We start from the raw sequence: 11,426 nt of genomic DNA, 5'->3' as shown, positions 1-11,426 counted from the left end.
AAGTCAGGCCTCATTCGATTACCTTTTCGTATCAGTTACATGTTCCGCTGACTTCACCAATGTACTTTATGTTTCGTATGCATGCTCATGTCCACAGAACCGCTCGCTGCAGAATGAGTCTCGGGGCCTGCGTGCTCTGCGGGACGAGCTGGATTGCGTCCGAGAGAGAGCCGCGCGCTCCGAGCAGCTTCAGAATGAGCTCCAGAGCTGTAAACACAGACTGCGCAGCCTGGAGGTGACACGCACTCAGCTCAAGGTGCATGCACACACACGAACACACACATCTGACTGGACCGTTCACACTGAAGAGTGCGCAAGCAGCACCACATCAAAACAATGTTTGGCCGCACAATTCACATCATGAAGCTGCTTAACTGCAACAAAAAAAGCCATCGAAAATATGCTTGGTCGTAAGAGCTTTTAGTCACACATGAGATTTACTTGGCTATGCTTTAAGTCGAGCGCTCACGTCCCTGTGAAACACCACGCTGTGTCCCTGTTGTCACCTTCTCACTCTGCTTTCATTCTTTCTGCCTTGGCTCCGCATCCCTGTGGCAGCTCAGATTAGCTCAAAGAACGACTTTCCCCCATGCCTCTGTTTAGGCTTCATTCTCTACAAACTAAACTAAAACTACACTAAAGCACTGGAGCGTGGAGGATATAGGCAGTCTCTTAAAAGACAAGCAATCTGGACTTGTCCAAAAGACAGATATTGAATATCTACATGATGAGCACTGGCAGCATGGGGGAAAGTATATTTTAAAGATGAAAAATATCACTCGAAAATAATGTATTTTATTAAAAACATACAATGCAGTAATGAGAGAGTAATTTTTATTTGCTTCAATTCAGTTGTCATTAAGATGCTCCTTCTGGTATGCATACCTTGGCCAAAATTAATATTAATCAATATTAATCGTTCTTAGCAGAGGATAATATAAAAAAAAAAATATATATATATATATATATATATATATATATATATATATATATATATATATGGCTGCCAGGATGGCCGAGTGGTCTAAGGCGCCGCGTTCAGGACCCAGTCTCCCCAGGAGGCCTGGGTTCGAATCTCGAATTTCCCCATTGTGGGACTAATAAAGGGAATATTATTATTATTATTATAAAGAATATAAGTATTATATTATCTGTCCACGTGTTTTGCCATTTGAGTTCAAATATGCATGCTTCAAGGCTCCATGTTTCCCTTTACATGTTAGCATTAGCATTAAGATAGTAGATTAGATTAAGCTAAAGTATATGATTATTTTGAAGCACACAACAAATAATTCTTTGTTTTATGTTTAGTTTGACAGTAAACCTCACCTGAGAGTGACAATAAACAGCTTAAAGTCTCATTCAGTATCTATATTTATATTTATTTCTAAAAAAGAAAAATCTCAGTAGATGCCACTGTATTTTTCACTGCTAATTCAGATCGGAGTCACAGATGAACTGTAGTTTGTCCCAGCTGACTAGGTAAAAGAGGCGGGGTACATCTGGTCGCCAGTTTGCATGTTTTGTGATGTCGATAGAAAACCCACATGAGCATGGGATGAATATACAAAACCTACACAGAAAACAGATACCTACAAAAAAAATATATATAAAATACACATTTTCAAATGTCAACTTGCAACACTTGTTGTCATATAGTTCATGTCAAAGTCTGGCGAACACCAAATCAAAGTCAGATGGATATCTTTCATAAATTTTCGCCAAGAAAGTCTTAAATCCTAAAATTGACAACTAAAGTCTGACTCGAATCATGTGACTCCAGCCCCCCACTCTGGGTCAATAGTTAAAATATACCCAAGAGCAGTCATAACTGATACTGGTTCATTCAAGCCCAATAGGTGGCAATAATGTACTTTACAAATTGGTGTCCAAAATATTGTACGCTTTTAATTTTAAAAAGATAACAAAATTAATAAATTTGCTGCTCTTTGATTGTCTATAATGTCTATGTCTATATTGACATACTGGTGGATGATTTAGAAATGTTCACATTTTCAGAAGACAAAAATGAACTACCAGATTAAACTTTGCAATCAGGTGGCTACTGATATTTTCCGTTGTCAGTGCACTTGGAAAAAAACCACAAAGTCATCGTGTCCATAGCCTAAAAATGAAATGAATGTCCTCTCTTTGCATGCGATGCCACCTGCAGGAGCAGCAGCAGCTGTGTGCAGCCCTGCAGGAGACCAAAGCTCTTTTGGAAGAACAGCTGGCTGGTGCGAGGGCCCGATGCGCCGCTCTGAGGGAACTCGAGAGGGACAACCTGCTGCTGCGTCAGCGGATTATAGATGTAGAAGCGGTGGGTACAGCCAAAGACATATATGGGTCATTCAGAATTGGGGGACAATTTAGGCACTTACGTTTAATTTTATATTTGATTATGAAAAAGAAGAACAACAACGTAGTAAACCGTCATACAAGTCGCCCAGCTCAATCATCCATCTACGTATTATACATTTATATAAAATGACATGTTGAGCCCTCCAGCCTGGCCAGACGCCCATTTTTAGGATGGGGGAGGGGGTGGGGGGTGACAAATTTTAAAAAAGGGTTCGATTCGGATTTTAGTCCGGCCCATCCTCGTTTGTATGATGAATCTACTCTGGAAATGGGCAAATGAGAAAAATTGCCTCAGAACGTGTCAAAAGTGCCACTTCCAATTGTTTGTGTTTGAAGGAACGTAAGACAGCAGTATGCGTTCAAGCGTGCTGGTATTTCCTTATTCTGACATCAAGTGACCCTCGCCTCCCACCTGCTACTGGGGCACGCCATTACAAGAGGGTTGGTGCAATACTACAAACAGAGAGACCAGAGAAGTCAAACCGTTTACCCATTTTGTTTTGCCGAAACACTTGGCGCAATAATAACCCCATAATAACATAAGCGGATTTGAAAAGTAAATTAGCCAGCTAATGATTTTTATAGTGGTTGTGGTAGTGCCCCCCTCTGGTAACGGTGTGCCCCAGTAGCAGGTGGGAGACATGCTTTGTGTGTTGTCAAAATAAGGAAATACTAACCTGCTGGAATGCACGTTGCTGTTTTGTGTCTCTTCTAACATAAACAATGATCTTGAAATAAACCTCTGCCGTTAGCATCTCTTCCGCGGTGGCGTCATGCATGGAAGCTTTTTTGGGGGGGTAAGGGGGATGGGGGAAACGGGCTCGGGGGTCAACAGTTTTTATGTATAAGGCCAGCCGGTCGAGGCCGGACTGGTGATTAGGTCGCGCCCAGAGGGCGGGGGACTGACCGGCAAAAAAGCGTCAAGTACCCAGCTCTGGAAATTACGTAAAACATTTTTATTATCTATCTGTTAACCAAGTATATACAAACATCAATATATTTAGGGAACAGTTAGCCCATATCAATGTAGGACTACTGTAATATTATTTATTCTCGGTCTATCCTATCCAGATCCGGAAATGTAGATGTGACATATGGGCTTTTCTGGAGAATAAATAAAGAACATTGACATTTACATTTAATTTTAATATCAAATGAGTGATATCAATTTGAGTAGATTGCTACTTCCAATGTCACTAGGAACGCTTTCCCTTCAGACAGCTGTTCCTTATCCATTTGTCAGTCTTATATTGTTAGGAAACCTACATAGTATGGGGAATCTTAGTTAGGGCAACTAACAACAGAGTAGTTAATTTGGGACAATTTAGTTCAATTGGAATCACTTGTTTGTTTGGAGGCTGGTGAAACCAGGGGAATTCCTTCTTTTATACAAAAATAAAATGACTCCATAGTGTCAGCTATAATGTCAGAAAAACATACTGACAAATATTGTTTTGATGGCCAAATACAATGAAATGATATTTGTTAACATCTGTAATAATAATAATGCTTGCATAGACATGCACCAATCACAATGGTTCACACGTTGCTTTTTAAATGCCACATTTTCTGTCAGGATCAGAAGTGCAGTGCTGCTTAAATGCTCGTCAACAATCACGGCAGAGTCATTACCGCGCAGGCGGACACACTTGCACCGAGTGAAGGTCGCCCCTGTGAACGCGTGACCTTTCGCACGCGGAGAACATTAATTACCATTAGAATCCCACTGATCCTTCCCATGTGTCGCAAGGTTGCAATGCTTTTGTCTTAATGAGATCAGTTCGTTCATAATGGGAAGATGCACTTATACAAAGTCATTTGGAGAGGGATATGTCTATATAATTCATGAATATGCATCGTAGAACTGTTTATAGTGCAATCAGCTCGCTTTTATTGTCAATATATGCAGTTTGAACGTTGCAATTTTGTCAACAGCTTTGTGAATTGAGTTTGGTATTCTATTTCCTCATAGGCCTGGGGTTTGGGGTATTTTTGTAGTGTTACATGACGTGCCCTTAACTGATGTGCACAAGCACGATTCATTCTCAAACATGGCCATTTAAAGTGGGACGCAAAAAATGAAAGTGCGTAAGTGTGATACTCACAGAAACACTGTCAAGTTTCAATAAAATGACAGTGCTACCAATACTAAGCTAGCATTAGCACTTTAGAAAATCTGACATTAGCCATGGCTGCTTGTTGAGGGCATGATTTATTCACATTGGACTGTTAATATAAGAACTATGATCGGTTGCAAGTTCTATGTTTGGGAATGCACAATCAAAGGAAAAATTATACAGAGGTCAATATAACTACGAAGGAGGAATATTCACGTCACTTCTAAATGCTCAATTGTATGAAGTCCCTTGCTCCGCTTCGTTTTGCTGGTCTTATGCCAACTTCTTAAGGAACGACAGATGGGAAATTTTGAATTTTTATTTTCTAAAGGTGGATATCCCAAAATGATTCCAGCAAACCTCAAGAAGCCCAAGCTTGCAGGTCAACTATAAAGGGGCGCCGATGACCGGCTATGCGAGTGTCTTTGAGTGCACGGCAATTGGCTGACACTACATCTTGTCACACTTTCTGTCTAAATGTTTGTTTTTCCTAAGTCAGTGGTGATTAAAAAAAGCAAATTAAAAAAAATGGTGCCAGAGAGTTATATTTTTTTCACTGATCACTCGACTAATGTTAGTTTTATGATGACAGTTTATATGCCAAAAAGTGATTTTCCCTTTTAGTTTTAGGGTATAAAGTACAAATCCGGCCTTTTTAAGTGAATTGGTTTCCCTCAATAAGTCTTTCCCTGCACAGGAGCGTGACACCGAGAGGCAGCGTATTGACGAGCTACTGGAGCTGAACGTGAGTCTGGAGGCGGACCTGAGGCAGTGTTGTGCCGGCATTCCTGCTCCTGTGGCAGCTACCCACCGTCGCTTCCTCCAATCGGAGGAGGATTCTGACGAGGAGCTGAGTGAGCTAATTGGTCAGAGCGCCTGCTTTTCTGTACCTTGTAATTTAAAACATTTTAATTAACTGATAAGAGCAAATATGTTGTGGAAGGATCGCGCCTGTTGTTATCAATCAGAAAATAGAAAACAGCATGACATCACATGTGAATTTCTACATTTCTGCCATATCAGCTTTTAAAATGAATATTTTTCATCCTATCAATACTCTTGATATATTCAGACCAGAAGCCCCTGAGTGTTGAAGTGGGTGAAGCATCGACGCTGAGGCTCCTGGGAGCAGAGCAAGAGAATGCAAGGCTGAGAAGACGTCTGGAGGAGCTACAGGCTCAGCAGGAGGTCAGGGGTCATTAGGGGCAGGATGGTTATGGTGCGCAGGAACAATTCCTGCCTGATGACGGATGGAGATCAAATTGACACTTTGGATTACATTAGTTTTACTGAAGACTCTAAAATGTCCATAGGTGTGAATGTGAGTGTGAATTGTTGTGTGCCAATATTGTGTGGAAAAAAAAAAGAAAAAAAAAATCTTGGGCTTGGCCCTCCCGTACCTGATTTGGCATCATATGTGTGCCCTTTTGGCCAAAGAAATTATCTAAATAACTGCTGTTTGTTTAATACATTAAATACTGCATACATTGCACCCATGCACTTTAATCCTATTTCTCTTCTTCATCTTGTAGTTTCTATGGTTACACAAGCGCAGAGAGTTCCTTTGAACACTATTTTTATGACCTGCCAAAAATGATTTAAATCATTCTGTAATAACGGAACATTTTCTTATTTAAATATTTACGTGAGAAAGCGTTTTCAGTTCTTTCAAGCTTTGTTCATTGAAGCAGTAAAAGACCTAAAAAGAGGCACAAACCTAGACAATTACTAGACAATTACAGTTCTCTTCCTCTGTGTTTCCATTATACCTCCCAGTTTCACAACCTGAAGAATGAAAATGCCTCTTTGAAGCTACGCCTGGAGGAGCTAATGGCCAACCTGCAGCACACAGAAGAGAAGCGGGAAGACGCTGGAACAAAGCAGTCGGACAATGAGCACGGAGAGAACAGCGAGAGGGATGTCCTGGGACCTCAATCCTGTAGGGGGGAAGGAGAAGGGATGGTGAGGTTGATGGAGGAGAGGGAGCGCAGACGGGAACTCATCGTGACGCAAAGGGAAGCAGGGGTTGGGGAAGAGGTTCTCCATGTTAAAAGCGAGAAAACAGAACCACAAGATAAGGCGAACCAGCCCAAAAGAAGAGGCAAAGCCGAGGGCGATCACATCGACATTCAGGAGGACAATGAGTTGAAACCAGAAACGGCCACATTAGACATTGAAAATAAAGGACTGCAACAAGAAGTCACAACTATAGAACAGGCTGTGTGCGGCGGCCTTTCTGACGGTGATGCTGCTTTAACAAAGAGTCTCCATGAGGCCCAGGATGAGGCTGACAGGCAGGCCTTGGTGGCTCAGGACCTGCGCTCCAAGCTGGGTGTCCAAAGCAGGAAGATGTGGGAGGCTGAGCAGAGGCTGACGCTGCAGGAGGCCGAGCTGCAGCATCTGAGGAAAGCTGCAGAGAATCTCGGGGAGGCCCGAAGGCAGATCGAGGTATGCATGATGGGATGAGGGGAGGGAGCGGACGTGGGATTGCATTTGAGATTGATGGAGGTAATAATAGTAATCAGGAGATTGTGCGGCCGGTCACAGAGATGATGAATCGGCAGCCAGACAAAAGCGTGTATGCATTGGACACGCAATGAGTTCCTTAAAAATAGCCAGAGGTCATTGAAGAAGGACAAAAAAAAAACCCACACACAACAAATGCAACTGTGACAATAGGCATTTAACCTAACACACACGTATGCAAAGATATGAATCATTTTTAATGACTCTTTTTCAATGCATTAACATTGCTCTTATGGTTATAGTGGTGTCGAGTTGCACAGCATCTCACAATCTGTATTTTCAATACATGTTCCCCTTTCCAAAAATAAAGTAATCAAAATACTAGAAACAAATTACAACCACAAATAAAATGTTCTATTCCCCCATTCATCGCCCTATTAAGTAACCTGGTCCATTAAAGCGGCATATTTGCCGTAGTGAGCACTGAAGCCACCGGTGGCCATTTTGCGTTGCCACTGGCAAAGAGCGCCTAACTTGAGTACACTGCTTCCCCCACGGCATTTTAACATTCACTGTCTCGACAGCAAAAATGCCACAGGCGTACGGTTGTACCAATAAGTCTAGGAGAAGCGCTACATACAATTTCATCGGTAAGAATGTGATTATAGAGTTTCTCTTATAAGTTATATCTCCAAGTGCAACCCAAAGATTCGTTTGTAGCATGTAGTCAGAACCATCAGCAATGAAATGAAAGCAAAGTCCATCAGGACAAAACCTTTGTAAATTACTATTCATGATACTGAGATGATATTTTCTGAATGGTCATGACAAAGTCATGAATGAACTAATTGAAATATATATTTTATCCATTATTACGTATAGTGTTGAATATAATTTGATAATTATTCATTTAAAAAAAGGCAGACTTTTATATACAGCTCTGGACTGTATATATGTTGTTTATTTTAACATGTAGTCTCGATTGTACAATCGTTTTAGGAACTATTAGATTACTTGTTTTAGCAATGCAAAAATAACCATCATATGGTATATAATATTTGTGTCAAAAGTATTTGTGTTCATTACTCGAGTAGAAGTAGAGAGATTTGGATTTCGGAAGACTTCTGCAGAAGTTGAGGTAATAACTGAAGCTTTTCTGTTTAGTAAAAATATAAAATGGTTTCAAAACTACTTAAAGTATAAAAGTAAAAGTAATGTAAGAGAAATGAATAAATGTAAGCAGAAGCCAAGTCCAAAATGTTCTTTGCAATAATATGTTCTTTGGGATACTTTGCTTTTCCGGCTGCCAATCTCTTTGCTGCTGGTCCTCGGTTGGGACACAGACATCTTATTGGCCAGGCTATACGCCTTCACTACGTTTCGGTGTGACGAGCTGTCAGTTTATTGATTTGTGTCACGTGCAGGTGTGATGCATCGCACACAAACCAACTGAGTGCCGGAATGATGTATGTTTATCGTTCTCATCAAACTATAATCAAAATCCTTTGATCTATCATACAACACATGCTAATAAATGTTACACGAGAGGTTATCTATGATTTCAAGTTGTAACCGCCCCTTCCTCCAATGAGTCAAAATATAAAAGAGTCATTCAGGATAAAAATGTCTTCATACCTGTATCATTGGCTTGCTTCTCCTTCTCTTCTCTTCTTTTTTCTTTCGAAATTGTGCACCTGATGCCTTCGACCTTTTCCTCTCCATGTTTACAAGAAGTATAACATCTATTTATCATCAATCTCCTGGCCCCCCTCACCCCCCACTTTAGGACGACTCCACAAGTAGGCGCAAATTCTCCATACAAATGGCGACAATTGGCACGTTATGCCGTTACACATTTATTAAAAAACATTTCCTGTAGTGATTTATTTGATTATCTTCCCACTTGCCCTATGCAGCTGCACTTTATGAACATGCCAAAAATTACTGCTGCATTCTGGCACTTTTGTCCAGAGCCTCCCCAAATGCAATGGGCTCTTTTTTTTATTTCGTTACAATTGACCGTTTTACCACAGTACATCAAAATGGCGGCCTCAGACTTTGTCATTATAGATGTCACATAATGTCCTAGCGTGTGTCACATGCGTGTGCCAGGTTCTACAGTCTGAGGCCGGGGCCATGGAGGAGGAGCTGTGCCGTCTGCGGAGTCAAGCGGAGCTTCACAGCATGCAGACGACCGTCATCGCCAGCCTGGAGGGGGAACGGGCAGCCCTGGAGAGAGAGCGGGACACGCTACGTGGCACTGTGGATGCCCTCCGTGCTGCCCAGCGCAAGGTTAGAGAGCATACACGCACAGGCATACACACACACATTCCCACATAATACAGTCGTGACAGCAAATATCCCATTTCCATGTCAGATATTTTTTATAAGGGGGGTTTTGGGACTGGAGGTGTGACAAACAGACAACAGCACTAAAAGACACCGAGAGGAGAACCGTTAAAGACTCTTAAGTCATGCTTTTCCAGAAAAGTTCAGTGGAAGGATTGACTTTGGAGCCTCCACTCTCTATATTTTATACTCCTGTACCAGACAAATATTGTACATGTGCAAAAGGGTGCACTTATTAATGTGGTGACAAGAACGTCCATACTCACAAAAGGTCGCTGCTCTGCTTATTACGAGCACTTTAGCTTGGAAGTTCCACATATCCCCATTTCTTATGAAGGATGTGAAAAAGAAGACAAATTCTCCACATGAAAAAAAAAGTGATAGAGAGCAACCGTTTGTGTGCTTTTTGCAGAAGAACTGTAAGTCATGATCGGGACTGCAAGCTCAGGAAAAGAACAGTGCTTAGTCAGCATGAAGGAAATACCATAAAAAGGATCCATGAATACCTTCCATTTAGGAAGTTGCACCTTGGCTTTTTCCTCTAATATACAGTAGATAAATGTTGTATATTTGTTGTTCCTATAGTTACGACATACTTTTTTTTTTTGTCCAACAAACTATTTGATCATCAGACTTTGAGATCGTCAGTATCCATCTGTATTATGTGTACACAGCATAAAACAGTTTGTTCCGGGAGCCATCGCCATGCTGAAGCCAGCACATACCTTGTAGAACTGCAACATAATGTGTTTTATTGATTTAATTTCATATTAATTTTTATTTAACTATCTCGCCTTTAATCAATTGAATTGATATTTTGAATTAAATTATGTGTTATATTGCACTGGACAGGGGAGCTCTTCGTACACCGAGTACAATGACAATAAAGGTCATTCTGATTCTGATTCAGAAAATATACTCACTATCTGGTAATTAGCACAGAAATTATTTTAGTATAAATACTTATTTTAATGCAAGTTCTGGAGCGCTTGATCAAATATTCTGCCTTTCTCAACTTATGATCAGAAAACAATCACCATTCCTCTGTGCCTTTGAAGCCGCTGACTTGGCGACATTATTTGCAGAGGTTGAAATTTGGTCAAGATTGATCACGGTGTTCTGATCAATCAAGTGATGTTATGCTTTTTCTGTGGAGGGGGAAAAAAAATCCCAAATATTGGGGTGCTCATTTTAATATTTTCAGAGCCTGAAGTGTGCATTAGTATGAATATGCACATACATTTTGGTGACGGTCGATCGTAGTTTTCCGACATCAAGTGTGATGGTAAGCTTTTTCTTAATAACGAGTGCCTATAGAGAGGAAACAAAAATTCCAAATCCAAATATTGGGGTGATTGTTGTTATATTTTCACAAGTTGAAGTGGGCATGAGTCGAGATGTGTACATGAATTTTGGTGACAATTGAGCTTGGTTTTCACAGATTAAGTGGTACCAAACCCTAACTATGAGAAAGTAAAACTTCAATGAAAAAAAAAACAGAACTGACTGTATCCATCAAAGCAGAGCATCGATTTTGTTGTCAAGGCCTAACGTTTCATACCGATCATGTACTACTACCACTACAACAGCTACTAGAATCGTGCAGCTTGAATCTCTATAGTCGATACTTGCCAGAGCATGAGCTCAGTATCTACATGGTATTATATTTGCAATTTCATGTCTTGAAGTTGTGTTTCCTTTCTGACAAGCTAGGTGGGTAGCAAATATTGAGAATTAAGGGTGACTCAAACATATACGCTCCGTCTGCTTCAGCTGCAGGGAGTTGAACATGAATGGGAATTTACAACTCACCAACCTCCTCTGCTGCGTCTTGTCTCGGCCCAAGGCTTCTACCTGAAAACACAGCGATGCATTTGGTCATTTGTGGTGAGATGATACAGTCGACCAATATTTCACAGTACTCCTAGAGGACATTATTACAAGAAGCCAAACGTGAGACTTCTAACCCAGCATCAAAGTTTGTATATAGTCGTAGTCTATAAAGAATTTTTACTGACTGGCCGATAGTGAAGAATTTTCAATGCCGCTCGTTCCCTCGGCTGCGCAGATTTCTTTTGTCTCCTGAGGCCCGGCTCGTATTTTCAGAATCACCGACGAGGTGTCATTAATGCT

General features: G+C 40.9%; 1 protein-coding gene across 3 annotated transcripts in view; it reads left to right on the top strand.

The window, feature by feature from the left end:
• Positions 1-11,426, top strand: part of ccdc88b (coiled-coil and HOOK domain protein 88B) — a 50,607-nt gene that overhangs the window by 15,125 nt on the left and 24,056 nt on the right. For 2 of the 3 annotated variants that reach the window (XM_088293954.1, XM_088293956.1), the window contains exons 10-15: positions 98-256; positions 2,174-2,320; positions 5,176-5,344; positions 5,551-5,666; positions 6,255-6,926; positions 9,057-9,236. In XM_088293954.1, coding sequence (XP_088150080.1) covers positions 98-256; positions 2,174-2,320; positions 5,176-5,344; positions 5,551-5,666; positions 6,255-6,926; positions 9,057-9,236 — 1,443 coding nt within the window. The remainder of the gene's footprint in view (positions 1-97; positions 257-2,173; positions 2,321-5,175; positions 5,345-5,550; positions 5,667-6,254; positions 6,927-9,056; positions 9,237-11,426) is intronic. The other variant, XM_088293955.1, reaches the window with a different exon arrangement.

Source organism: Idiotropiscis lumnitzeri, chromosome 4 (genome assembly GCF_059441095.1).
Source record: "Idiotropiscis lumnitzeri isolate Australia: NSW breed Sydney's pygmy pipehorse chromosome 4, RoL_Ilum_1.0, whole genome shotgun sequence".
NCBI classification, from domain to species: Eukaryota; Metazoa; Chordata; class Actinopteri; order Syngnathiformes; family Syngnathidae; genus Idiotropiscis; species Idiotropiscis lumnitzeri.
Note: the sequence above shows the minus strand (reverse complement) of the source record. Positions and strands in the feature narration are given on the sequence as shown.